The 26,867-nt window shown below is 50.2% G+C and overlaps 1 protein-coding gene across 1 annotated transcript in view; it reads right to left on the bottom strand.

Annotated features, from left to right (window-relative positions):
• The window catches only part of PLXND1 (plexin D1), an 80,523-nt gene that overhangs the window by 11,925 nt on the left and 41,731 nt on the right, over positions 1-26,867 (bottom strand). Inside the window, exons 15-29 of the mRNA XM_027467956.3 lie at positions 25,213-25,352; positions 24,420-24,587; positions 21,489-21,579; positions 20,913-21,188; positions 19,861-20,010; positions 16,306-16,420; positions 15,125-15,232; positions 14,309-14,421; positions 12,955-13,062; positions 11,716-11,846; positions 10,843-11,041; positions 4,874-5,020; positions 2,693-2,849; positions 1,547-1,650; positions 421-484 (exon numbers count right to left, since the gene is read on the bottom strand). Of these exons, the coding sequence (XP_027323757.3) occupies positions 421-484; positions 1,547-1,650; positions 2,693-2,849; positions 4,874-5,020; positions 10,843-11,041; positions 11,716-11,846; positions 12,955-13,062; positions 14,309-14,421; positions 15,125-15,232; positions 16,306-16,420; positions 19,861-20,010; positions 20,913-21,188; positions 21,489-21,579; positions 24,420-24,587; positions 25,213-25,352 (2,071 nt within the window). The remainder of the gene's footprint in view (positions 1-420; positions 485-1,546; positions 1,651-2,692; positions 2,850-4,873; positions 5,021-10,842; positions 11,042-11,715; positions 11,847-12,954; positions 13,063-14,308; positions 14,422-15,124; positions 15,233-16,305; positions 16,421-19,860; positions 20,011-20,912; positions 21,189-21,488; positions 21,580-24,419; positions 24,588-25,212; positions 25,353-26,867) is intronic.

Genomic DNA, 26,867 nt, shown 5'->3' with positions numbered 1-26,867 from the left:
ACAAACACGACATCAGCAACTTAAACACAACAAAGCAAACAACATAAACTTTTATCTCCCGCAATGTGTGTCTCAGAAATGCGTACTTCTCAGCCCTTAATGTCTCCCACAGAGCTAGAGGAGGCACAAAAACCCAGTCGATTTTTCCATCTTTGCAAGTGACAGACAAGCCTTAAAAAGGCAGACAAACCTACAGGCACATGCAAAGACCCGCCCTCGGCAGTGTCACACTCAGTGTCCTCCAGACACAGAGCTGAGCGATGCCCAGCTCTGCCCCACACCTCTGGGAAACGGCGCTCTGCAGGGGCTGCCAACACCAAGGGGCCCGGCAGCCAGCTCAGCCTCACCTCCCAGACGCCCCTCCATGCACACACGTGCCTCTGCCCCGCCACCAGCAGCAGGGGAGAAGGGAGCTCTTACCTCTGCTCAGCGTGGCATCCTTCTTGTCCGACAAGCTCATGGCCAGTGACGCCCCTTCGGGGATCTGCAGAGGAAGGGGTGAGCAGACCTTTAATGATGACAGCGCCCTGGCAGCACCTCCCTGCCAGCCAGGGATGGACCCAGGCAGCTCCCGGAGCCTGGGGATGCTGGTGCAGCGGCTACTCTGCCACGAGCACACCCCTGCGACCGCCCTGCCCCTGCTCCCCTGCATGGGAACTGGTAATAATGGCACTGCCCTACTGGGAAAGGCTTTTTTAAGGGCAAATACAAGATTGGGGCATTCTCAAATGGTGGGAATCAGGCATGTATCCAAGATAAATTTTTGGCACATCGACACCAGGTAATCTAAAAAAGAGTGTTGGGCTGTGCAGACACTGCTTTGCCTTTTCCCAGAGAGTGAGAAGGAACCTCAGTGCAGGCTGAGGACTCGCTGGGGCTGGGACCATCCCTTTGTTCTGCATCTGGCTCTCGGCACAGCAGGGCACTGAGCCAGAAGTGGGGCTCTGTGGCAGTGGTGTTACACAAATAATAACATTAATAGGCACTCAGTTCCATTTTTGATTTTCCATGCATTGTTACAGAGCAGTGAGGATTATGCTTCCAAGCATATCAAGGAATGGGGAAATCAAATAAAATTTTCTGGTTTTGTTTAGTTTTAAAGGAAAACTACTCAAGAGCACAGTTTGGTTTACCACATTTCCCAAATTTTTGGCTTCTTCTCAGTGGCATCCCTAGCCTCTGCTCTCAGGGCAGGCAGTGACAATTGTGCTAGTGATTTCAGAAGGGGCATGGATCAAGAGCCGAATGATACTAATCAGCCAAGCTGGTGGCCACTGGGAATAGGAGCTTTTTTTTTTTCCTCCTCTTTCTGTTGTCAGTAATAACTTGTTTTGCATGAAGAGTGTTTAATTAGTTTCAGTGTGTTGCAATATTAACGAGCTTCTCGCCAGGGCAGATGTCTATTCCCCGGAAGCTCTCTTGGAGCTATGGCAACCTTCCTGCGTGTTTCTGATAATCCTGTTTTTGGAGGAGGAACTGCCGCTCGCCCCCGAGGCCAGGCAGGCTGCAAGGAAGCAAAGCTTTTCTGCAGCGCTGGCAGGTTTACCTTGTAATGTGCTAATGTGTTGAGCTTCTTCCTGCCATCCTCAACCACCGAGGTGTCGTCGAGGTCCCGCAGGATGTAGCTGTCGGTGCTGGTGGCAAACCACTCTGAGCAGACAGAGGGGAGAAGTGAGTGCCCAGCCCGGAGGAGGCTGGCGCAGCAGGACCGAGGGCTCCTGGCGGGCGCTGTGCCAGGCAGCACACATCCACCACTGCAAAGGCCTCCGGGGCTCTCTGCAGCTAAAGCAGGCATGCTTCAGCCACCTCCAGGGAGAAGCCCAAAGCTGGGGATCTCTGCACTAATGCTGGGCAGGATGGCCCTGGGAGAGGTGACAAGGACTCTGCTCAGCAGGACTGGCAAGGAGCGCCTCTCCCCAGTCCCTGTCCCTGCCTGGTCCCTTGGGGGCCGTGAGGGACCTGCCTCGCGCTGCACTGCGCGGGTGACACACTGTGGGGATGTGCACGGGGCTACCAAAGGTCGGTGGTGGTCAGTGGGGCAGAGCCAGTCATGGCCCGGGGACGTGCCACGAGCACCAGGGAGAGGAGCGTGGCCCTGGCACTGCTCCAGCCCAGCGCGTTCTCCCAGGAAGACTCCCCCGGCACCGACTGTGCTGAATTCCTGGCGCCAGCCAGCCTGCATCTCCACAGCCTGTTGTGTGGTGTGGTGGCACTGAGGCCAGCATGGTTTTCTCTTCACAGTATTGGGCTTGGATTCTTCTTAAGTTCTGGGAGGAGGAGCTGTCCACTGGTAGATTAATGACACAGCTGAACCCATGGACAGATAGGAGCCCATGAGCTCATTTTTGGCTGCTTATGGAGAGACACATATTAATGAGCCATGTGCAGACCCAAGAGTGTTTTAGAGAATACCACTTCTGGGGTTTACCAGTATGGGCTTCAAAGGACACAAGTCCAAGCACCCCTCTGCTCACCCTGGGCTTTCCTAAAGCTCCTTTCCAGTCACACAGTTCCCTCCTGCCCACCAGGATCTGGTCCCATCACGTATTCCTCAGGAAAAGGCGTCTTGAGCCTGCCCTCTCCCAGTGCTACTCCACCCAGCACCCTCCGACAGACACCAAGAGCTCGTGTGCAACATCAGCTCCTCCACCCGCCGGTAAGGGCTGGCCTGTCCAACGCAGCCGTTCCTTACCAAGGTCAACGTCTTCCACCCTCGGCCACTGGGAGTAGGGGACGTTCTTGCAGAAGGCCTCCAGGATCTTCTCTTTCACTTGGCTGAGTGTGTCTGTGTCCATGGCCCTGACGCTCAGGGAGTCCATCCCACAGCCTTGGAAAGAGACGTTGAGGTTCTGCGGGCAGAGGCCAAGCGAGGAGTGAGGAGCGCAACCTGCCCAGCTCTGCTGGCTCTCACGGACACGCGGCGCTGCAGCACCCACAAGGCTCTTGCAGCTGCCCGCTGGGCGCTGCGCTGCTGGAAGTCAGGCTGAGCAGAGGTGGTCAGCTATATTTTACTGCTAGTGAAAAGTGCTAATTTATGACTGAATTTATGGACGGAGCCAGGGGGGCGTGGGGAGCAGCGCTGCACCCTCTCCTTTCATGCTGCCTTACTCATGGGCCTTAGCCCCGGTGCGCAGAGACCTGTGTGGTGGGAGGGAAGTTCAGCCCCTGCCACCGGCCATGTTCTCAGCTTCCTGGCTCTGACCAGCGACTGATGGGGCTGCTAAGGCTCATTGCCCTGCCTCTCCCTGGTGCAACTGGCCAAGCTGCTGTTTAAACAAGCTTTAAGCACACTGCATACTGGGTCTGGTGCCGCTCAGGTATTCAACACCCTCAGCATGCAACAACCTGTTGGAGAAGGTAACTGAACAGCGGGATCATCAGCTGCAAGGGGCTGTGGGCTGCTGCAGATACCACTCAGACCTCAAGGGCGCCCTGAGTCTGCTATAGTCACAGCAGAAAGCTGCACGGCAACCAGAGTCACTCTCTTCCCACAAAAAATCCTCTCCTCTTTGGTAGATGCTCCCATGCCACTCAAGGGAGAAGAATGCAGAGCACAGACATCTCCTCGCACAGGATCTGCAGACCCAAAGGTCATGAGCACAGCGCTGCCCACCTGCCCGCTGGGGACTTCACCCCAAGGCTGCCTCAGTGCTGCCTCCTGCTTCTGTCCTCCTCTCCTCGGTGTGTACGAGCAGAGGGCCACTCTGTGTGTTTGGTTAGCTGTGAGTGCAGTTCTGAAGCCAGCTGGCTGCCTCATTTGCAAGCCCAGGTCAGGACGCTGTGCAGAGGCCAGGAGCATTGTTGTATCTAGGCACAGCTGCCTCTTAGAAGGACATACGGTAAATGAGAGATGGATGGCTGGGATTCTCACAGCCTATCGGTTCCTTTGCAAACACTTCTTTCTAATATCAGGACACACCCAGCACCCTTGGTGATGACAACATGAACGCACAGATGAAGTCTGATTTTTGCCATAACATTAAATGAAGATGATTTTTCACTTTGTATACTGTGTGGGTGTTTTTTAAAGCAGAGGTTTGGTTACCAGCAATGCAGGGGATTGCCAGTGAGTTAGCCCTGCAGATGCTTGCCTTCCTCCAACACACACTGCTCATACTTTTGCTTCTTTTCTTGCAAAGTAGGAAGCAGCTGTACTTCCCTTGCGCAGACTTATGAAGTTACCATTTCTGCTGAGAAAGATAATACTTTGCGTCCTGCTGCTAACCTCTCTTGGTCTGTGCTGTAAATTTACAGGTCAATTGGTAACAGGAATCTGAGAGGCTGTGGAGCTTGAACCTGCTCTGAGTTACAGTGATGCACATCTGGGGTAACCCACTGACTTCAGTGAAGCTGCTCCAGATTTATGCCAGGTAATTGAAAGCAGCATTTGACCCAGGCTCTGGAAAGGCGTCTGCTGAATTATGTGTCAGGCAGTGAAGGGAATGAAGTCCTTCACACACACAGCCCTGCTCTGCCTGGTTGCTGCAGGAAGCAATTTGCAGAACCGCTTTTCAGCACCATGTGGTGACACCCTGCACGCAGCCCAGGGTGCGAGGCCATAGCCAGCACCTTCTCACTGGTAGTGAAGACCCTGATTTGCTGGGAGTGGTAATCTGGTTCCTTCAACAATCTGAACATGGCAGAACAAATTTTCCTGCCCCCCCTCCACCTCTAATCTAACCACATCAGCAACCACCACAGGCTGGACATGAAAACAAGCAGTCACTACAAGCCTTGCTCCACAGCCAGGAGCCCAGGCACCAGCGAGGTGCCCACACAAGTGCGTAACTCACACGGGTACCACACGTGTGTGGGCACGAGCCCCCCACGGGCACAGCTACCTCACCACACCCTGCTGGGGTGGGATACTCACCCTCGGCTTCGCCTCAATGTTTTCCCGCAGGAGCCACTCCTCGTTGAGGGTGTACCTGGCTTTCCCCGTGATGGCATCGATAGAGCCTTTGTTAATCTGCTGCTTGATGGCACAGATTAACAGGAAGAATGGCTCGCCAACTGTCTCCTGGGGAAAGGGAGAGAAATCCATGTCAGCAAACCAAACCTGGTGGCAGCACAGATGGGGCAGGCTCTGCAGGGACCCTGGGGTAACGAACCCCCCAACGTCCCTGGCTCTACAACCCCACACGGTGCTCAGGCCCACTGCTCCTGGATGCCTGCAGCACCTCTTCTCCGAGCCTCTCAGAGGCTGCCCAGAAACCCTCGGACTCGGGCCACATGGCAATGCAGGCAGGAAGGCGGACATTGCAGCTGGAGGCAACCATGCGCAATTTTGGGGGGGGGATGAGCTGTGATTGTCAGCCCCCATGTACCCCATCCAACTTTACACCAAGCAGTGCAGGTTGTGAACTACCACCAAAAGGCTATGCCAGCATTTTATAGCACGGGCAGAGACTTAGTCACTGTTCAGAAGGCTGGGGCACAAGCATAGCTGTGCCGATGGGTACATGCGTGCGCAACGCTCAGCAACAATACAAAAGTACATTCATTAACATGGGAAATTAAACATGAACATCAGGAGGAATCTGGCATACTTCTGTACAGCAATGTTCCTTGCAGCCTGACAGAGCCTATATGACAGAGCTACGTATAACATATTGCACTCTGCAGGACAACGAATGAAGCCGATGTGCACAAAAGCCAGGTTTAGAGGGACACCTGGATGCATAACTTTCTCGGATAAAGGTATTGGCTGAACCTCTCTTTGTGCTGCCTGGTTTGCCCTTGAAATCCATGGGACTAAGGCCACTGTGTGCATACACTGTGGCTCCGGGAACCACCGTTCATACTGCTCATACTGCAGCACAGCCTTGACCACAGCAAAAGAGAAAGGATCAGGGTCAACCAAGCTGTTCCCACGTGATGACAAGCAAACAGACCATTTCACTCCTTACACTTGTCAAACTTTGTCTTATAGGATAGATGTGAATTGTGACTCTGCTGCAGTAAAAACAGAAAGCATAATAGGGACCAGCTATTTGTGACACGGTTCAGCTACAGGGTTTAATGCCAGATTTCTGATCATTTATGTCTGTTACACTGATGTGCAAGTAAAACACAAGCAATTTTCTTAAGAAACGTTTCAGTACTGGAGTACATCCCACTCTCCCTAATGTTCATGTGCAATTTCCTTCAAATGAGGCAAATGCAAATTATTGCACATTTATGTACTACCCAAGCATCACACACACCCCTGCACAACCATTCCTGCCATCTGAAATCCTGCTCAAGACAACAGATATCAAATGATTTTGATATTTCTCAGCTAGGAGCTGCTAAATCCTGTTCAATCTGCTTCTTAATTAAGACTTGGTGATTATTTTATTCTAATTGCCTTATAATTGCTAAAGCAATTAGTTTGATGTCAATTTTGATTCGGCTGCATTCAGTGCAACTGACGTTAAGACACTGCAGCAGGGCTGTAGGTGGGCACGCACCATCTGTGCCACGGTGCACGCATTTTCCGAGGGCAACTTTTTTATGAACACGGGGAAGTTCCTTGGGCCTTCTGCTGGGGTTTAATGACTTCTTGCAATGCTTCTTCTGAGCACACAACACAAAACGTGCTCTGAAGCAGACCCGCTGGTGCTGGAAATGGAGGAAGGTATGGCTTCCAGAAAGCAGAGGGACACGTGAAATAATGGGGCTAAGGAGAAGTCGAGGATTGCAAACAGAGTGGAGAAAGTGTCAGAAGACATAAAGAAAAGTTAGTTTCTGAGAGAAAGGCAAGATTATGAGACAACATGCAAGGGGATTACATTGACACCAAGACATCTCCAGGTTGCACTACTTTGCATCACTTGTGTGATGCAAACTGGCACGCTGCCACGCTGACCTGATGCATGAGGCGCTGACAGAGTGTAACAACAGCCCTGCCATGAACAGGAACTCTGCTTGTGCTCAAACACGCAGTGAGGATGACCCCGAGGCCAGATTCAGAGCCAGCTTTTGGAGCCTGCTCTGTGCCCCTTGGGAAGCTCTGGTCCTAGACACAGCTCCAGCCACAGAGAGAAGTGAGGTGCTGCGAACTGCTACATAAAAATTGAGCCAGTCCTGCTGATACCGGGGCTCTTTAATGCCTGGAATCAGCAGACACTGCATGGGTTGAAACTGATCATGTGGCACCTTCTTGCAAATGTAAACACTTGATGGAAAGGGGGCAGCCTGAGAAACTGGTGAAATGGGTGTTTCAAATCCTGCCGCAGTGTGAATGAACAAGATCTGTTCTCAGGACTCGCCGCACAGGAAATAAACTACAGTGCTCAGCCTGCTAGATACTATTTCTGTTTGTCTTCTTGGCTTTCAGACTCAGGAACTGTGGGATGTTATGGAAATCTGCAAAAGTGCTAATCAGACAGCAAATTTCAAAGAGGGGAAAGAAGGGCTGGCAGGCAGGGACGAGAGATAAAATGGCAAGTTTGGAAACCTCAAGCATTGTTCAGAAAACTCATCTGGAAACAAATCAAAACTTGGCTAGTTGGGAGAAAGGAAGTTTAACTAAAAGAGATCAGTGCTGATTCAGGACAAAAATTACTTCAAAAAAAAACACACTCTGGGGCCTTTTTTTCCTCCTATTGTGAATGTATTTTAATGAGACTTCATTTTCATTTTTGACTGAACTGTAACAGGCTCTTAAAGCTACCCAGGACACTCAAATAACTCCACAGTAATGGAAAGCACAGTTCAGGCTGGCATTACTTGAACTGCTTCATACACGATGAGTGTGGGAGGGCTTGGGTTTTATATGCTTGGGAAAAGAAAAGATTCAGAGCAGACTGGATTCACATGTTGCTGCCTGCTAACAAGGCTGACCAGTCGCTAGAGGTGTCCTCCCAGGAACATGCTAAAGTCATTTCCAAAATGTCTTGGTGAGGATGGGGTGGGAAAAGCACAGAAAACAGCTGCTTGTCCCAGGTGCCAGCTAATTTTAGGATGATTATCTATTTGCATAATGTACCAAACCTCAACTCCATCCCCCATGCAAAATTTTGGGAAATTTGGACACAGATCTAAGTGCTGTATTCCAGGTCCTTAATTTTCATTTAGCTACCAGTCCTCTGATCCTGTTAGGGGCCATGCAAAATGGTACAAAGGTATCAGACGAGGAAGGCTCTTTTCAGCATTATTCTGTCATTTTTTCTGTGTTTCTCATACAGTTTTGCAGAATCCAAGATCTACAACAGTTGTGTAAATGATGCAAGGTTTCAACCACTTTCTGATTCCAACCCCAAGGAGCAAGCCTCCTGCTACTCCTTCATCCTATCTCCTGCATGCATTTCACCCTGTCAAAGTGGTAACTCCATTGCCTTCAGGTGCCCTCCATATGTTTAACCACGAAGTGACTGTGGCCTGCCACTTCTTCCCAGTTGAAGACAGCTCCTTCAAAGCATTTTCCCCAAAAACACAAATGGACGGACTGTTAGGCAGAGCATTAATACGAAACAAATGTTTCGAGCATGTAGAGTTGACTTACAAGGGAAAATACAAGCACTTGGAATTTTTCCACTGAACAACGGCAGGGACCTTTGCAGCAGCTGTTTCAAATAGACATTGTGATTAATGGGGATAATTCAGGAATGAGAACCAGACCCATCGTCACATGTCTGAGAGCCCAGTGCTGCAGGCAGGCGGGCAGCCTCTTTTTTTAACCAAGGAATGCCTCTCTGAGGGCAACAGAGTTTGATCTGGAGGGACGCAAGGCACATGGGAGTGTTCGACTATCACTAATATTTAAATAGCTGCCTTGAGCTAAAAGCAGCTCATGCAGGGAGGTGCTTCAGAGGCTCCACACTTGATTTTGCAGCGGGGAAGGCTCTGGCTCTACTCAGGCTGCTGGCCCTGGGCTGGGACCCCTCCGTCCCTGTGCACAGCAGTGGCTCGTGTCTGTTGGCAGCCCTCTCGTCCAGGGAGGGACAGAGGCCTCTCCAGACATTTCTGTCTCATCCGTCCCCTTCTTCCCATGTCAGCAGGCAGCAGTTTTCCTCCAATTGTGCCCCTAACCCCAACTGTGGAGCCCATGATGGACAAGCCTCTTGGAAATCAAATCTTCACTGCATTCTCTTACAGTGAGTGTTTGCCGTTCAGAAACAGGGAGCAGGCTGCACCAGGGGGTGCAGCAATGGTCCTGCCTGCTGCAGCATCAGGCTGAGTGCATGAAGCAAGGATGGGCGTAGAGCCCGGCACTGGGCACTGACCGCAGCCAGAGCAGGCTGGACAAGGGCAAGCAACCCCAGCAGCACGGCCCGTGGCATGCCACCAACACAGCCCTGGCTGCACTGCAGCGATGGCCTGCCCATGCCACCCTGAGGCCTGCCCATGCCACCCTGAGGCCTGCCCATGCCGCCCTGAGGCCTGTGGCAGGCAGGCGGCCAGGCGGGTTCAGCTGATGGTGGGCACCAGCACCGCTTTGCACAGGCAGCCCTGGCCCCGGCCCTGGCCCCAGCCCCACGGTGGGCACCCCAGAGGCCTGCCGCTGTGGCCAGCTCCCCACCAGGTGCCAGGGGAGTGGTGGCACAGGCGCTTGGGAGCTGCATCACCATGAACTAGCTCTGTAACGTGCCCGCTTCCTCAGGCCCACGTGATAAGACTTGACTTTCTTCCCTCTTTATTTTTTTTTTCCCCTGAGAAAGCTTTCTTGCATAATGTCCATTTTTAGCAGAACTGGAGCTGGATCAGATGCCTCACATGTGGGCTCCACTCTCCAAAAGGAGAGATCAGCACTTTTTCCCCCCAATGGTTAAACTACAAGCATAAAAACTAAAGATTAAAAAAAAATCACTAATTCACTCTTTTCTTCTCTGACAGGCTGGAAAGCCATGCTCCACCAGCACAGCCATCCCTTTTCATTCCCGTGACTTTTCTTTCATTATGGTGCATAATTATGTGAGCTAAAATGAAAGATTAAGAACTACAAAGCCACAAGCTTTAGAACAAAAAGTGATCATCAGCTGGGTTCAGAAGACCTGATATGTATAAAGACAATGAGGTATTGCTTCTGTGGCTATAGCAAACACTTTGCAAAAGAGATTTTTCAAAAGGCCTTTTCTAGGCTTTCCCCTGTGGATATAATGGGGTGTCCTCCAATTAGCTGCTGTGGAATCAATTATGTTATTGCTCAATTCTTCTGGGAAATTCCAACCAGAACTGGCAAGCATTGGAGATAAAGCACTGAGCAGATGGAGATGCTCTGAGATGCCAAATATATTCCTCTTTGGTTACTGTAGGAAGCTAGTCAGGCTTCTGGGACAGACATCCCCCATCTCCTGTTAAGACTTGTCTGGGCAGCGTGGAACCATAAGGACATGTCCAGAGCGAGGAGCACCACACACACGTGGGCACTGACAGCTTAGCAGCCTTCCTGCCCCTGCGCCACAATCCCCTCCTGGGCTCTTGTACTCTAGACAAAATACTGAACTAGCTGGCGACCATCAGTGAGGCTATGTGAGTTGGTCAGGGAAAACAACAAATAATTGGAACTGTTCCCAAAACCTCGAGCCATTGTGGTTATGTTTCAATTTCCCCATGAATCTCTTCTCAAGCATGGTAACAAATGCTAGCTAGTGCTCTGGCCTTACAAAAAGCAGGCCACACCAGGAAGGCTGCCATGAAGTTTGATCACAACAAATTACCAGGCAGAAATGGAGAAGCAACTGAACTCACAGTTGCTTTTTCACACTTGAACCTTTCAATCTGTTGAAGTTTGTCAACCATTAGTGACAAGGCAAAACTGGCGAGTATTTAGGTCCTCAGCTGAATCACATGTCCCTTGTTGCCCCTGCATGCAATGCCAAACCTGCACCTACAACAGCACTGATCTGTTTATCTTACTCTGAGATAGCTGTACATGCAGATGGACATCCAGTTGGTGAGCATCTTCTCCACTACAGATTCAGTTCTCCTCAGCATCAGCTTGGGATTTTTGGAAGCTGAAGCATCAATTAGATCCACCAGGAGGTCCTTCATGATGCTGGTGTAATATTCCAGTTTCCCATGCAGCGCAATAGTAAGCAGAGAGGCCAAGTTACACCTGAAGAACAGAATTGTGCATGACTTAAACACTGACACAAGAAGACTAAGTCAACAACTATCATTAAAAAAAATAGCACAAAGGCAGTGTTTCTGATAATTTTCATGAGCTCTCTCAATGGTGTTAAACTTCAAAGCCTCTTTCAACGCTGCACGACCTCAGGTCAGCCTGCACGCTCCTACTGGTAAGCCAGCTGTTGAGGGACACAAACACTGCACAAGCAGGTCACACATTGCACCTTTTGGTGCTCTTCAGGATAATGGAGAAGGTTTATGGTCATTCATTTCTAATAGAAAAGTGGGATGACTGTAAGTCAACCTTCAGGTGAAATGCATGTCTCTAGACAGCGGCTGGATCACTTATGGTTTAGGGATCAATCTGTCTTGCCCAGCTGCCAGGTCTTTGGTTCAAATTTAGCCTAAATGATCTGCAGCTAAAAGCCACAGGTCTACAGAAAATGTCCATGTAGGACAAGTGACATGTGCAACAGCTCCCTCCTCAGCAACCTTGTGGAGCAAAGCAGGAGCCATACGCCCACCTTTCAGAGCAGAGACCATGAGGCAGCAGTCAAGGCTACTAAGGCTCTAGCACCAAACTCCTGCAGGGCATGCATACCCCCTTCAGATAGGCTGGCTGCCTGCGTGGCTCTTCATATGGTCGTCTGAAGCTCATACCTGTCTCTCACAGCAAAGTCCTTCTGTTGCTCAAGAGCATGGACAAAAACGATGAGAAAGTGCTTGTTATTGAGCAAGGTGGAGAACAGTGATATTCCTTCTTCCATATTAGGCCTGCAGTTTTCAGGGATCTAAGGAGAAAAAATAGAAAACAGCATGAGAAAAACACTGCTTGTTGTTTTCTTCCAGCCTTCATCCTACCTGACTGTAAGGATGTCCCTGCTGAGCAGAGAGATACTGTGCAGAGACCCCTGTACTCCCTCTGCTTGTACTAGCCAACAGCATGCTTCTGTGGTGAAGGCACAACTGCATCCTGGGCTGCATCAGAAGCAGCATGGCCACCAGGCCAGGGGCAGCAACTGTTCCTCTCTGTTCAGCACTTGTGAGACCATCTGAAGTAGTGTCCCCAGTTTTGCCCTCTCCCTTTGAGATGGACATTGACAAAACAGAGCAAGTGCGTCAGAGGGCTGCCAAAACAATTAGAGGGCTGTTGCACACAGTGTACAAGGAGAGGCAGAGAGACCTGGGGTTGTTCAGCCTTAAAAAGAGGGAGTAAAGGGGATAATTTACTATGGCCTTCAACTGCACCATGAGAGGGTAAATAAGATAGAGCCATGCTCTTGTCTGTAGGTACAGTGATAGGGTGAGAGGCGAGGCACACCAGATAGAGCACGGGACATTGATTACAAATTAGGAAGAAAGTTTTCACCTTTAAGGCCATCTGGCACTGTAACAGGAGCCCCAAGAGGCTGTGGGATTTCCATCCTTGAAGATATTTCACACTCAGCTGGACAAGGCCCTCGGCAACCTGATCTAGTTGGAGCTGCTTTAAGCAGATGTCCCTTCCAACCTAAAGACACTCTGATTCTTCAGTTCATGATTTCTTGTTCACATGAAACCCAGCTATGGGATAACAGCTTTTACTGAGTCCCCACGTGGGACTAATCTCATCTATGATGAACTGTGTACAGAACTGAAGTGACATACAATATGGTACACCTGGGAAGAAAGCCCACAGTGAAGCTGGGGAGGATCTTTGGGCAAAGCTTCTTCATGTGAGAGCAGAATTTCACAGATCTACTCCAATCAGTAAAAGCTGATCCAATGCTAATACGTGTTAATTGTTTCGAGTGATCGAGCATTTTCCTCACACCACAAGAAAATGCATGGTACTGTCAACACATGTGAGTATGGTTAGCAAACACTCAAGAACATTTGTTTTGTTTGTGGGTTACTCACTTTCCATTCCCCCACCAGGAGCGGGTGAGTTTCTTGGACCTGGGACCCCACCTGGGAGCTGAGCTGCTGGGAAGGCAGAATGTAGCACTCCTCATACAGCGAGGAACACTGCAACCAAACACAGCGTTAGCAGAGGGCAGCTGGGCCAGGCCAGAGACCTCCTCATGTGCCGCACACCACAAGGGAGTGAGGTGGAGAGAAATGTCATCAGGACTGAAGACCACCCATTATGAAGAAATGCACTGAAATGGTTTATGAAGCCTTTAAACACTTTGCAAGAGCCTCTTGAATGAGCAAACACCACAAGAGTGGGGGGGAGGCAGATGTCTGAGCAGACACAAGGCTGTTAGGGTAGGAAGACTGCAAATAGACTTATGTGACAGCTAGAAAATCCCAGAAGAGAAAGCATAATAGGAGAGTAAGTCAAAATAGAGAAGTACTGGATGTCTTAACATATGTAACTTTTGAAACAGATGGGAAAAATGTTTAAATCTCTAACATTCATATAACAGCCTGAATCTTAGAGAGTCTAGTGTGCAGATATATAGACTGCATAACTTAAAAACCTGAGTAATAACTACTAATGAAACACTCTGCAGTCATAAATCATCCTCTCACTCCTCACCACCGAAACGCACCAGCCTCAGGGGTGAAATACAGCAGCGGTTAGCAGCACACAGCGATGCGGCAGAGCAGCTGGTGACGGGAATTACGGCATTGTCACGTCTGGTGCTGCCTGGAGGAGGGCTGTGGGCAGACAGACCCAGCCTGCGTGCCCAAGGGGCATCTTACTGGGGGCACTGTAAGCCCAGTCACTGGCGGAGTGGAGCCAGAAGGAGAGACAGAGACAGCTAATGAGCTCTGAGAACTGGCAGCGCAGCTGGAAATTCTCGCTGGCAAGCTGTGTGGAACAAAGAGCCACCTTTCCCTGAGCACTGACAGGAGATGCCCTTCAGCTTCCTCCCAACAGACAGCAGGGTGTAACTGGAGCCACTGGGAACAAAGTGGTGTCCCCAGCACCATCCCCTCACATGAGAGACGCTGCTTCCAGGGGAGGGCATCCACTGGCACCACACTGGTGAGCTAGCACAACTCCCAGACCCTGCCTCGTCTGCCTTCTAGCTCCGCCAGGCTCTGGTCATCTGCTGAGCAAGTCCGACTGTACTGCACACCCCGGGAGCTGTGGCTCCACTTTTGATAATAATTAGGGCTGAAATACATGACAACTACATATTTAACAGTGGAATGATTTTGTTACACTGTAATAACTCTGGCAGAGGGAGAGCAGAGCCCTGTTCTGGTGAGGCAGAAATTGGGTGTGATTAGGTGCCTGTGAAATGTGGTATTGCCTTACTTTGGGAAAGAAGGTCCGAGTGACAAAGTGCTTGTACTCCAGGAACGGGATCCCTTGGCTGCGGTTCAGCTCCTTGGTCAGGTCTGTCATGTCTGTCTGCAGCTCAGCAAAACCTTAGGCAAAGAGACCCGCAGATGGTAAGAGCTCTGATAATCTACCAGCCGAGACAGAGAGCAGGCAGGCTGGCACTGAAATGCATTGCTTGTCTCTTCTGCCTTCTTGAGCCTTCTTCCCTTGAGTGGGCTGAAGCAGGGTTTTCTTGTGGAGCAGATTACTTTCAGGGTTTACCTGTCAGTGCTGTACATCACATCCTGCAGCACACACACACAGAAAATTTCCCTTGCTTCCCAGAGCCCAGCCCTGAAGTCTGCTTCTGCAGAAGGATTTCAGTGCTCCTGGCAGAAGCATGTACTTAGCGGACAGCAGTGCAGGCGCTTGCCTTACTTCTCACATTGCTCTAGCAGGAACATGTTGCTGGTTTTGTTGCATCTAATCATAAAGCACACTAAAGATTTGTGTGACCTGCAAGCACCCCTCCAATGTGCCTGAGTGCACTAACCCTGAGACAGGGAAATCAGTGGCACTGGAGATAAGTGGCTTGCCCAAGTTAGGCAGCAAGACAGGGACAGAGCCACACTTCCAGCCACTGAGCGTCATTCGCAAATCCTGCTGAAGCACAAAGGCAATGACAGAAACTCTTCTATAAGTAATTCATTAAATTTCTACACAGAAGAAGGCGAATGTCTTCAGCCCTTCTATTATGACATCTCCCTCCCAGTGCTGGCTCCTCCATGGTGCCCAAGCATGGTGACTTACCTTTGCGAATTTCCTCCCGGATCTGTGACTCCATCTCCTCCATCTGGAGCAGGGTTTTCTGCCAGTAGCGCTCTGCTCTGCGGCTCTTCGTGCAAAACACAAAGAGAGCTGGAAGAGAGGAAAGGAACAAGCCTCTTGGACTAGGATGCTAAGAGCAGCTGAAGCTGGACCAGAGTGGTCCTCTGTTAACATGGGTGCAGAAAGCTGAACTCAGTGTTGGTTTAACACACGCAACAAAACTGGTACTGATTAGGCAGCTGTTGATTATCTGTAAATAAGTAAAACCAGCTGGACTTTAATCATCATGCTGTCACGGACATCTTCAATTCATTTCTGGGCAGTCTATATTGAGATCAATTGCGTATTAATGTAGTCCAGCTCATTAATGAATTCTGATTTTAGGAGGTTTATCACCTGTACTACAGCATTTATGTCTGACATTACTCCCGTACCTTTAGAAATATGTTTGTAATGACTAGTAGTGCATTTAATAAGTAGTGTGCATTATAACTTTTATTAAAAATAAATCAAATCCCTATTAGAAACACCTCATTTGCTGTGAAATGATGGGTTTCCAGCTGCACAGTTACTCTGGGCACATGATGAAAAAATACCCTAGCCAAAGGACACAGGTGCACTGTGCAGCTTCCAGTGAGGTTAGCAGACTGTTATGTCCGCTCCAGATCTGCAGCTAAGGCTGCTTGTTCTGGTTTTTATACTCTTTGTCAGGCATCTGCCACTGTCTGTTACTGATGGGTCAGATGGAGCTCTGCTCTATGACAGCCACGCCTGTGAGTGAGTCCTATTCATGCTGGTAAGAGTCCAAGATCAGTTTCTCACACCCTTCTTTATTTTGTGTTATAGTAGCTACTCAATACTATTAAGAAGTGTTTGGGGAAAAAGAGGATAGTTATTTATAAACACCACAGCCTCAAGTAAAAGTGTTAAACTAAGGATTCACCCAGCAAAAGCTCCACACTGCAGGAAGCTTTGATCCTGGGTGCTGGCTTGGTCCCACACAAAGAAGAATGGCTACTGGCTGCATCCAGACCAGTTTCAGATGCTGCTTATTTGCAGCACTTAGAGGTTTCCTAACATATGAGCAGGCAATCTCCACCTCTCCACGTGCACAAAGAAAAAATCTCAACATAGCCTGGGAACGTATCATCCTGTTCCCTTACCTACGACCGAGAGAACCAGCAAGATGCTGCAGATGACAATGGAGACGATGATTGCAGTCTCTCCTCCCCCGAGGTGCAGCATTGCAATTGTGTAGTTGAACTTTCCAACTTGGATCTGGAGAGGGAAAAGGAGGGAGGAGAAGCAAGAGCTGAGCAGCACGTTACCAAAGGGCTCAGAGGTCAGGCAACGAGGGGCCCAGCGCAGCGCTCAGCAGACCTTCACCCAAGGACACGCTGGCCCTGCTGGCTCAGCCCACCGGGCTTCTCAGGGAGGCCAGGCTGTGCCTTTCACTGCCAGCCCATGGGGACTTTGTGTGTGTCAAAGCAGCCCAAGTCTCTTCCTGCATGTCCTGGTGGAAAGCCAAGGCTGGCCCACAGCAAGCTGTGGCACCGTGCCCCTCACAGTGCCACTGCAGGGCTTTGAGGGCACAGCTGCAGGCTCCATCTCACATCACGGCCCCACCACACCCAGCCCAGAGCACAAGGCAGCCCTGTCCTAGAGAACTGACGGTAGCATACAGTACTTGCTGTAATACTGTTACTAGAAAACCACTTTCACTAATCATCCAACTTTGTTATGCCCCAGAATGGCCTTTTAGTCCCAGCTGCATTCTCCTTTCTTCTCCAAAAGCAGAATGGCTGCTGCTCAGGAAAAGGAGAGTAAAGAAACTTGAAAGTTTTTGAAATACAAATAAAGTAAGGAAACAAAAATAAATAATAATGCGACTCGAGACAAATAATGATCTTGTGGTTAAAGCAGTGGACTGAATGTCAGGAGGAGCTGGCTCTGCTCCCAGTCCACACTGCTTGTGGCACCAAGCACAAACCACTCAGGCTCAGGGCTTTGGTCTCCTGACCACCATAAAGGAAGAGGCCAGCACACATCACAGGCAGGTTGGTGAGTTTTCTCAGCGCTGTTTATAAAAGGTTCCCTACACTTCTGGGATGAAAGGGTTCAACAGCATCATCTGATAAGGAAAACTCATGATACAACATATCTTTCGCTTCTGGAAATGTGTTTCACTTCCCTAAAGAAATGGGAAGTGAGAGAAACTTGAACGAAATATTGAAAGAAGGGAGGAGAAAGTAGGGAAGAGATGGAATGATCTTACAGCTACATCTGTGTCACGGAGCGTCTCCAGGAAAGGTGTACATCGTGGTTACCCTGCAGACAGCTCTCAGCACCCCGGCCCATGCAGTGCCACAGGCAGGGCATCCCACCACATCCATGGCATGAGACACGCTGCTGGTCCCTGCGCAGGCGGCGGAGGAAGGACGGCCCTGGCGAGGGTGCTGCTGCTGCGCTGCGCTCAATGCCCAGGGAAACGTGAGATGGAGCCACGAGTGCCTGCAGGTTCTGTGCACCCCAGCCTCGAGGGCTTCACTTGTTTCATCTGAAATGCTGCAGCATGGCAAGTCCTGCTTACCTTTAGAGCCATTTATTTCCAATAACTTAACCTCTCATGTTTGCCAGAGGAGAAATCCCATGCTTGCTGTTTGTGTCTAAGTGGTTTGGTCATGAACAAAAAAAGGGGTTGAGGGCCTCAGCAACCTTCTCTTGTTTGTTTGGACAGTCTATTCAATACAATTTTTGTAAGTGGAATTAATTAGGCTGAAGGTTAAATGGCAACACTTCCTGTGGCCACCACAGGGTGGGTGCAGAGATCGGCCAGGCCGCAGTGGGGGCAGCCAGCGCCGGGCAGGACAGACACGGGCAGCACCAGCACTAAGCCAGCCCGGAACTGAGCCCCATCCTGCCAGCACCCTCCAGGAGAGCTGCCCAGCAGCCCCTGAAGCACAAGCCCCTTCCTCAGCAACACTGCTTCACCCCATACAGCCCTGCTGCCTGTGCGACCTGTGAGCGCTGTCATGGCCCAAGAGCACAGCCATGGAGCGGGAGCCCTCAGGACCGTGTCTGGAGTAGGGATCAACAGCGGGACATGCTCTGAAGGGCTGTTTTCCCTCACTGCAGATGTGAGCTCTACAACAAAGTCTGGGCAGTCACAGCAGGCATTTCAGCTCACCAGAAGAATTTGCATCAGCCAGTGAGCCGGTGGGAGTTCTGCAGGCTCCGATAACTGTCAGCGATGCAGATCAGGTAGGGACCATTGAGCAAATCTGGCCCCGTGCTACCAAAGCTATTAAAAGTATGTTATAAAGGCAGCTGTTGCCTATGAAACGGCCAGCAGGCAATAACTCAAACCACATATGAAGGTTTAGTAAGTGCACACAGAGATGAACGCAAGCTGATTATTTAGCTGCACTCTCACTGTTGGTACACTGTTAATAGCTATGCAATACTTTGGTGCTGGTTATCATTCTCCTGCTTCCTAAGGATCTACTGGGGCATTACCCTGAATGATTTACGTCAAACCCCAAACTAGCAAACTCATAAATTCCCTTTGTTCCCCAAGGGGATTTCTCTGTTTCTCAGTTCTCACTAAAAGCCAAAATTACCCTATATAAAATTTCCATTCAAATGTCTTAAGAAATCCTGCTACTTCTGCATTTCCATGTTTCCAGTTTGCAAGAGAATTTCACATACAACAGACCACAACCAGCACGCTGGATAACCCCGCCAGTGAGCTGGTGCTACATCAATGTGCTCACCTTCTGGGCAGTGCAAGACCACAGATGCCCCAAATCCCTCTGCACTGGTCCTCCCCCTGCCCACACCATGAGCTTCTGCTCACTTGATATTAACCCATCAAAGGGACAAACTCAGCTGAGAGAGAGGATGCAGGTTCCCAGACCATGGAGATGGAGGCATTTTCTCTCCAAGTATGAAGAGCTGTAACCACATCCCTGTATGGCAGTGGGCTACATACGAAATGAGAGAAACTGAGGGAAAGAAAAGCAGGAAGTCAAGTTCTCTACGAAAAAAAGACCGTAACAAGGTATAGGGAGTTTTGCAGACACTTAAAGACAAATGACAGCCCTGAATACCAAGCTCTCTGCAGTGACGTAACAGTGACCCTGGGAAGAAACCTGAAACTTCCCAGGCCTGGGTACTCCTCCTGTGCTCACCACAGGCACCCATCTCCAGTGGTTTGCTGCAGAGCAGTAAGGTTCAGGTCTTCCTCTCCACTTGTAGCTCTTCTGCTGGCAATAGGAGTCTGATGACTGAAAACTGTGTGGAAAACCCCAAACTCATCTCACAAGGGCCAGAAAGAAAATTACTGCAAGTGACAAAAAATCACATGCCTGGGACTTTACAGTGCCTTACAAGAACTGAGAAGATCTCCTGCTCAAAGATTACAGAAAAATTAATTCAACATTTAACTGGCCGTGATGAATGGCTGGGAGCATGGCAGCCCTCCTCCACAACTTGGGGCAGCTGCAGCATGCCTTACACCCCACCACAGAAGGAAGCCTTGAGACACCTGCAAGCACAGGGTGTTTTGTCCGTCCTTCTGTCTGTGCAGCTTTCTGCCAGGCTGCCTGTGAGCGGCTGTGTCCAGCTGTGACTTCACGACCGACTCCCTGGCATGCAGGGCACGCAGCACCAACCCCTTCTGCCTGGAAAAGCGCAGCCTGCAGGCTTCTGGCACTTACCGTCACTGGTAGCTGTCTTTCCGAGGTGCTCAGGGACTCATTTACAGAGCAGTGAATGACTTTGTCTGAAACAATCTGGATCTCGCATGAGATTAGACCAATTTTCACTTGGTACTCATTGCTTTCCAGGCCCAGGTTGTCAGGCTCTTTCTAAAGACAAAAATAAAATCAGGATGACAATCTCCAGAGTAGCAGTTGGAATTGTAGGGGGTTTTCCTGCTTTTCTTTCTGTATTCCCTGCTGTTTTTCAGGCTTGGGAACACTCTCCCTCTCCGAGAACATTTTTCCAGCACTCCATAGGAAACCCAGAACTAAGCCATTCCCCATTTTCCTGTTTCCCATTCCACACTCAGCATGGTGCATGGGATGAGCAAGCCCCTCTTGGAACCTGGGAAAATCTGCTTTTGATCTACCCTGGCTGAGCTCTGCAGATAAGGATCTGAGCATCCACCTGGGAGGGGGAAGGATGTACAACAGAGGAGACAGCGAGGGGATGTGACTGCAGGGCCCGAGAAAGGGGGAGTGTGCTTCTGAAGCACGTTGCAACCCCTGAGGATATCCTGCAGTGAACAATGGCCTTTGAATTAGTGCTGCACATTGTACAAGCCACTCTGAATTGCTGTACCCCGACTTCCTTGTTAACTGAGCTGATAGCAGCAGCCAAAACAGAAGAATGCATGACTGGCTCCTGCAGGAATAAATATCTATTGTCAGGGCCTTCTGGAGTACCTGCCTGATTTCACGCCAGTGCGTTATTGTTTTTTTTCACATATCCAGCATTTTATTTAGCTGCTTGCTATTACATCCTTCACGCACAGCTCTCTGTTGTGATGCCTCAAAGAGCTGCATCTCCTGGTGAACGGGAGGCAGGCGCGGCAGGCTAAGCATGAGCTGCCCGATCTGTGCACAACTCCTGCCTCTCCCACCCTCATCTACCACCTTTTCTGGGGCTGTGGACAGACACTGTACTAGTCCTCCATTAGGCTGAAAAGCTTCCCGGTGAGGAACAGCAACGCCCCTGAAGAAGCAGAGCTGTAAACAGCACTCCTTACGTGTATAACCAGCGTCAAGGGCTCGCCAGGGTGGTGCTTAATCCACTTCTCCTTCTTGGCTGTGAAGAACTGGGGGTCAGCATAGTACTCCAGGCTGAACTTGCTGATGTGCAGGGCCTCCTCTGGGTACATCTCCTCATCCAGAGCTGGGCGGTCATCCGTGTAGAGGCGACCATTGAGATAGAAATCAACGGGTGCAGGCTTGCTCCCCGCAGTAATGTTGGAGGCAGCAGGAGAGGGGCAGGTGATCACAGTGTCGTTGTGAACCTTACAGCTCTGAAAGCACATGAGAGTACGTCCATCAAAAAAGGCATCCTGAGTGCCCTCACCCACCCAGGAACCACGCAGCATCAAGCACACTGATAGCACCAAGGACATAGTTGATAAAAACAATTACTGCGTGGGCATGAATTAGGCCTGTCCCTCTGCTGAGCTAAGGATCATAACATTTTCATCCTTGCCCCCAGCCCAATCTGCAGCATGGACTAAGGCTCATCTTCATACCCCAAATATCTTTGGGCACAGAGCATGCATCCCTGCTCCCAGCTACTGGGTGACAAAGAGCAGGGCACCCACCGTTTGCTCTCTGCCAATGCCACGGACCATCATGGACACGTTCTGGACGAGCTCAAAGCCTCTTCCTTCCAGGGTGATGATCCTGCCCCCACTTTGAAGACAAGGGAAAAAAGAGAGGGTGATTGCAGAGGAGGTGCTCTTGATGCCTTGATGCCAGCACACAGTATTGAGGTACAACGGTTAGGTCTCACCTCCTGTCATTTTCCCAGGGATGTTTCCTAGCTGTCTGAGCGGAAAACATAACCCAACGGACAAAGACCTCCTCTGACTTGCCACAAACATCTATACTGCTGCTGAGATAGGAGGGAAGGAAGGAGGAACAGCTGTCCTCATGGAAAGGGGTGATCTCTTCCAGCAGCAGACTGTTCCCTTTGCTCCCCTCGCCCAGAGGAGCAGCCTGCCTCTGCGTGGCCAGGGTACAAGCACATTGCCCGGGCCACCAGTGGTGTAAGAGGTTAATCTCTGACAAGGCAAAGAGCAAGGGGATATTCCCTGTCCTGCCCCACAGTGACCCACAGAGAACTCTAAGTCTTGGGGAGCAAAGAGACCCCTGTGAGGTTGACATGGCTCCTATATCTCCCAGTTGCTGCTGATTTAGATAAAAATGTGAAAATGGTTTTGTGTTTTGGTTCTGCTGCCTGGGAAATGTGAAATATGGGCCTCAAGGTGTAGCCAATTAGTGACAGTAACAAAAAGGCTTGCTACACACAAGACCCCTAGGTAAAAGAAGGGGTGGAGAGCAAACAACAGCTCTTCTGCTCTGGACAGAAGAAGTATCCTGGTTTCAGCTGGGATAGAGTTAATTTTCTTCACAGCAACTGGCATGTTGCTGTGTTTGGGATTTAGGATGAGAATAATGCTGATAACACACTGATGGTTTAGTTGTTGCAGGGCAGTGCTTGCACTAAGTCAAGGACTTTTCAGCTTCTCGTACTGCTTTGCCAGCAAGGAGGCTGGGGGTGCACAAAAGCTGGGAGGGGGCAGAGCCAGGACAGCTGAACTGGCCAGAGGGAAGGGATGTTCCACACCGTGTGCTGTCACGCTGAACTACAAACTGGGAGAGCTGGCCGGGGGGGCTCGGGGACTGGCTGGGCACTGGTCAGCAGGTGGTGAGCGATTGCATTGTGCATCGCTTGTTTCGTATATTATTATTATTACTATTACTTTATCCCTTCTTTTCTGTCCTATTAAACTGCCAATATCTCAGCCCCTGAGTTTTACTTTTTTTTTTTTTCTCGATTCTCTCCCCCATCCTGCTGCAGTGGAGGGAGCAAACTGAGTGGAAAGTGTGGTGCTGAGCTGCCTGCCAGGTTAGACCACAACAAGAAGCTATCCCCTGAATTTATCTTCCCCTTCCCCAGTATCATACATTTGAAGTATCTGTCAGGGAATAGCCAGGACTTACAGACCCTATTATCTCAAGAACACACTATATTCGGTGAGTTTGGGTCCGAGGCCCTAAGAAATCTCTTCCAGTGCTGTAGATACTACCACACAGACCTAAGTTTCTAAGTGCCTGTCACACCTGCAAACTAGTTTACAACTTCTGTTCTGTATTAAACTTTGCTTGCACAGATCATTTTAGCAATTTTAAGATAAATCTAATATAAATCAGATCCAGCTGCATTTTTACACAGCTATTGACCTTTCAGAGTCAGTGCCCCGGCAACACAACAGAGCAGTCAGAACACATCAGCGACCAGGCAGTCTGAAGAGAGAGGTTGCTCTCTCAGTGGTCTGAAATTTGGAGACTGATGTAAATATTAAGAAAGCAGACTAAGGTGATGGAGAAATACCCTGGTGGTTTCCCTTTTGACTGTGGGCAGTGACATTCTTCCACTGTCTCTGTGTTTAGATACAGCTCTTGCCACTCAGCACAGTTTGCAAGCCGGCTGGGAGCTGAGCTTGGCTGAGTCACGGCTGTGCCTTGTTATTAACTTTCCCACAGCCTGCATCTTTGGCTCTGCGTTTGGGAATGCCGACACACAGCTTTGCTCCAAGGGGAGCAGATCATTGGAGTCTGCTGCATGCTCGCGCCCTGAGCGTGCTGCCTTCACTGCTGTCCTGGAGGCACCAGCGCTGGATTCTCGGATTTCTTGGTTAGCCTTAGGTTTGCCAGGCTCCACAGCTGAGGAAGGTGGGATTTCACCAAAGGAACAGGAGCCTGAGAGCTCCATAGAGAAATGTGAAATTAAAAGCAACACACTTTAAAAATGAAATACGGTGGCCTCAGGGAATGCTGAATACCAAAATAACAAATCTCAGCTTATCCTTCAGCAGTTTTATTGCCAAGAAAAATCTTTGGGGTCTCATACAGCCCCCATGTGAAACTCCCTAAAGCACCTACCAGGTGCAGACAGTACAGTTATCACGGCTGACTTTTTTCCATGTCCCATATGCACTGAAATGAGCTACAGCCAGCCTTGGTGCAAGAGACCTCTTCTACTCCAGAGCTGCATGCCCTGCAGTACCCCTTTCATACCTGTCTGTGATGCAGTGGGTCAGGCCCCAGGGCTGAGAAAGCCCCTTCCTGCCTGCAAGACCCTTCTCCCAGCCAGGAGCCAACCCCACTCCTTTGCAGGCAGATGCAGACAGGATCCTGCTCTGAAATGGAAGTTGTGGTGCTGCAACAGCATGCCACGGGGCCCAAATTGCACACCCTGCCTCCTGGCTGCGTTTTAATACTGCTGGGGCTCTGGACGTGGGGTTTGCTCAGAAGCTGCTCTGTGTCTGGGTGGCTCGAAACACAGAGAGAGCTCACATTGCCTGCAGTGGGCCACATCAGGATACTCCACTTAGCACTGCACTTTGATGAGACCGCAATGTTCACATTTGCATCCAGCAAAATTAGGAGGCTGATTTCAACAAGAGCCATGAAAAGATGGACACCAATGGCAGACTTGGCTGCCTCTGCTGGAGGGGAGATCTCACCTGATCTGGCTCTTTTTGGGGTTGATGTCGGTTATAATAGGGTTCTTCTCATACTTGAATGTGATGTTGTAGCTGGCACAAGACCTGTTCTCGAACTGGACGCAGACTCTCACAGCCGTGGTGAGCTCGGCAGACGGCATGGTGCAGGTGATGGTGCTGTCGTTGCGGCTGCACAGGGAAAGGCAGGGCATGCTGCAGCGCAGGGGAGCCAGGCACCACTGACCTGAGCTCCCTGGGAGCAAGGTGGTCGGCAGCCAGGCACAGAGCGTCCAGTCACATGCCAACTGCCCACCGGTTATATTCCCCATGGACGAACAATTCTAATCACACTCTATCCCGGGCTGCCACACTGATTTCCCATATAGTCAACAGAAAAGGGCAGGCTCCTGCTTCTCCACACGGACAGCACAGGTTGAGGAGGGTTGTCTTCCCACCGCAGGGCTGTGGCAGAAGCAGGACCCTGGATGGGCAGGTGTCTTCTACCTCCAGCAGACATAGGAACAAAGCCAGTGTCTGCTTCACTCCCAGGGTTTCAATCCCAATCCTAAACCACCCTAGGGGCACAACAGCGCTATGAACCCACAGACACGGGGCTGGAGGGGTGCTGGGATGGAGAGGGTGGCAGGCAAGGGGCTGACCGGGATACTGCGCTAGCTCCGAGACCAGCGGCAGTATGCAGTGCCCACCACCCACCACCCGGCTCTGCTGGGGACAACATCTGTCTAACACGTCAGCTCTTATCAGTAGCTGACAACAGCGAGGTCCGAGCGCCGGTCTTCAGAGCCACCCCCACCTGAGGTCCGTGCACTGCCTGGAGCCGTTGACAAGGACGCGGAGCTCAGAGCCAACGTCCAGCCTGCTGCCTCTGATGGTCACTCTGGTTCCTCCAGCCTTCGGGCCGTTCGGGGGAGCTATGGACTGCACCACAGGAAGCTAAAAACAGAGGGAGAAGTTCTCAATTGTTTTCTAGCTTGGTAAATTCACAATTGGGTACTCCAGAGTGCACATGGGAATTGCTGCAGTAAATTTAAGCATCCAGCATTGCGAGGCTCTCAAACAGCAGCACAGCAAAAGCTTTTGCTGGCTTGGTTTCAAAGCAAGAGGAGAGGCACAAGTGCTGAGGAGTGAGACTGTTTATAAACTCTGTGACTCTCAACAGTCCCTAAATTGTGGCTATAAATAACAGGAGTCCAAATTGGAGTCCAGGATGCCACCAATCCCTTGAGATTTCCAACGCAGAGTCCAGAGCTGGGAGGTAGCAACTCAAGATCCATCAGGGTGGGAAATCTCTCATTCATTACAACTCGCACCATTTCTGTCCTTCCACATCCATTTCCTCCTGAATGCAAAGCTAATGCTAAAGCCCTGCTGGATGATGGCCTCGAGATCTGTGAAAACAGACACCTGGGTCTAGATAATTGAATACCAAACTCCTCCTTAAGGAAGCTTCAAACTCCAGTCTCTAGAGGCAAGAGGAACTAATGGGGAAGTTACTTTGTCTCTCACCATTTTCAGCAGAAATCACCATGTATGTTATCTGCATTTGCAGCCCCTGGAAATCTCCCTGAGATTCATGAGCCTGAGGCTCTGATGACTAACACAGCGCTGAGCCCTCATGTCGCTACACAGAGCGCCCCAAGAGAGCCTTCTGGGCAACTTTCCTGCTCCATTTTGGATAGAACACTGAGGGCATAGCAAATAATTGCTTCAAGACCCTTCCATAAAGGACTTGGTAATTCCCTGTCAAACACCACAGAACCCTGGAGGCGCCAGAGATGCAGAGCGTGGCTGCAGCCTGCCCACTGCTACGCCCCGTCCTCCTGCAGCTGCAGAGAACAAAATCACCCAGAGGCTAGGGCAGCACACGTGGCTGAGCTGCTTCGCATCGCCTGGCGCTGATATGCCTCCCTGTCAATCTCAGCCGTGTAAACATGCTTATTAATAGCTATCCTTGCCCTTGTCCTACACTCAGACTGCTTTTATTCCTCCACAGCCATTTTCTCTGTTGTTTCTGTTTGTTACCCATTTCCACAGGATTTGTTTGTTGATTTGTATTTCTCTAAGCGTCTGTAGGCAGCTGTCTCCTGCCCTTGGCCACTAACCTATGTATTCAACAGCGCAGTTACAACAGCAACAGAGAGGATTATTCATGTTTCCAAAGCCCTCCAGCTCTTCTCCTCAGCAACAGTCAGTGGCTGCTGCTCTCAGCGTACTGCCCGCATTCATCGCTTCCATCGCAACCTTAGCAAATTCAGCTTATTAGGCAAATTCAGCTCATCTATATCCTGCTATAATGTCCTGAAAAAGTCTCTGGAACACATTTCTCCCTTCTCCTCAGGAGTTACAGCCAAACTCTGTCTCTCCTAGATATGTCTAATAGCAACGTCGATGGGCATTGCACACAGACAGTATTTGTTCTTCTACGAAGGACCAGTGCTTCTTTGCAAA

The sequence above is a fragment of the Anas platyrhynchos genome, chromosome 13 (genome assembly GCF_047663525.1).
Source record: "Anas platyrhynchos isolate ZD024472 breed Pekin duck chromosome 13, IASCAAS_PekinDuck_T2T, whole genome shotgun sequence".
NCBI classification, from domain to species: Eukaryota; Metazoa; Chordata; class Aves; order Anseriformes; family Anatidae; genus Anas; species Anas platyrhynchos.
The sequence above is the reverse complement of the archived record's forward strand: the minus strand, read 5'-3'. Positions and strand labels throughout refer to the sequence as shown.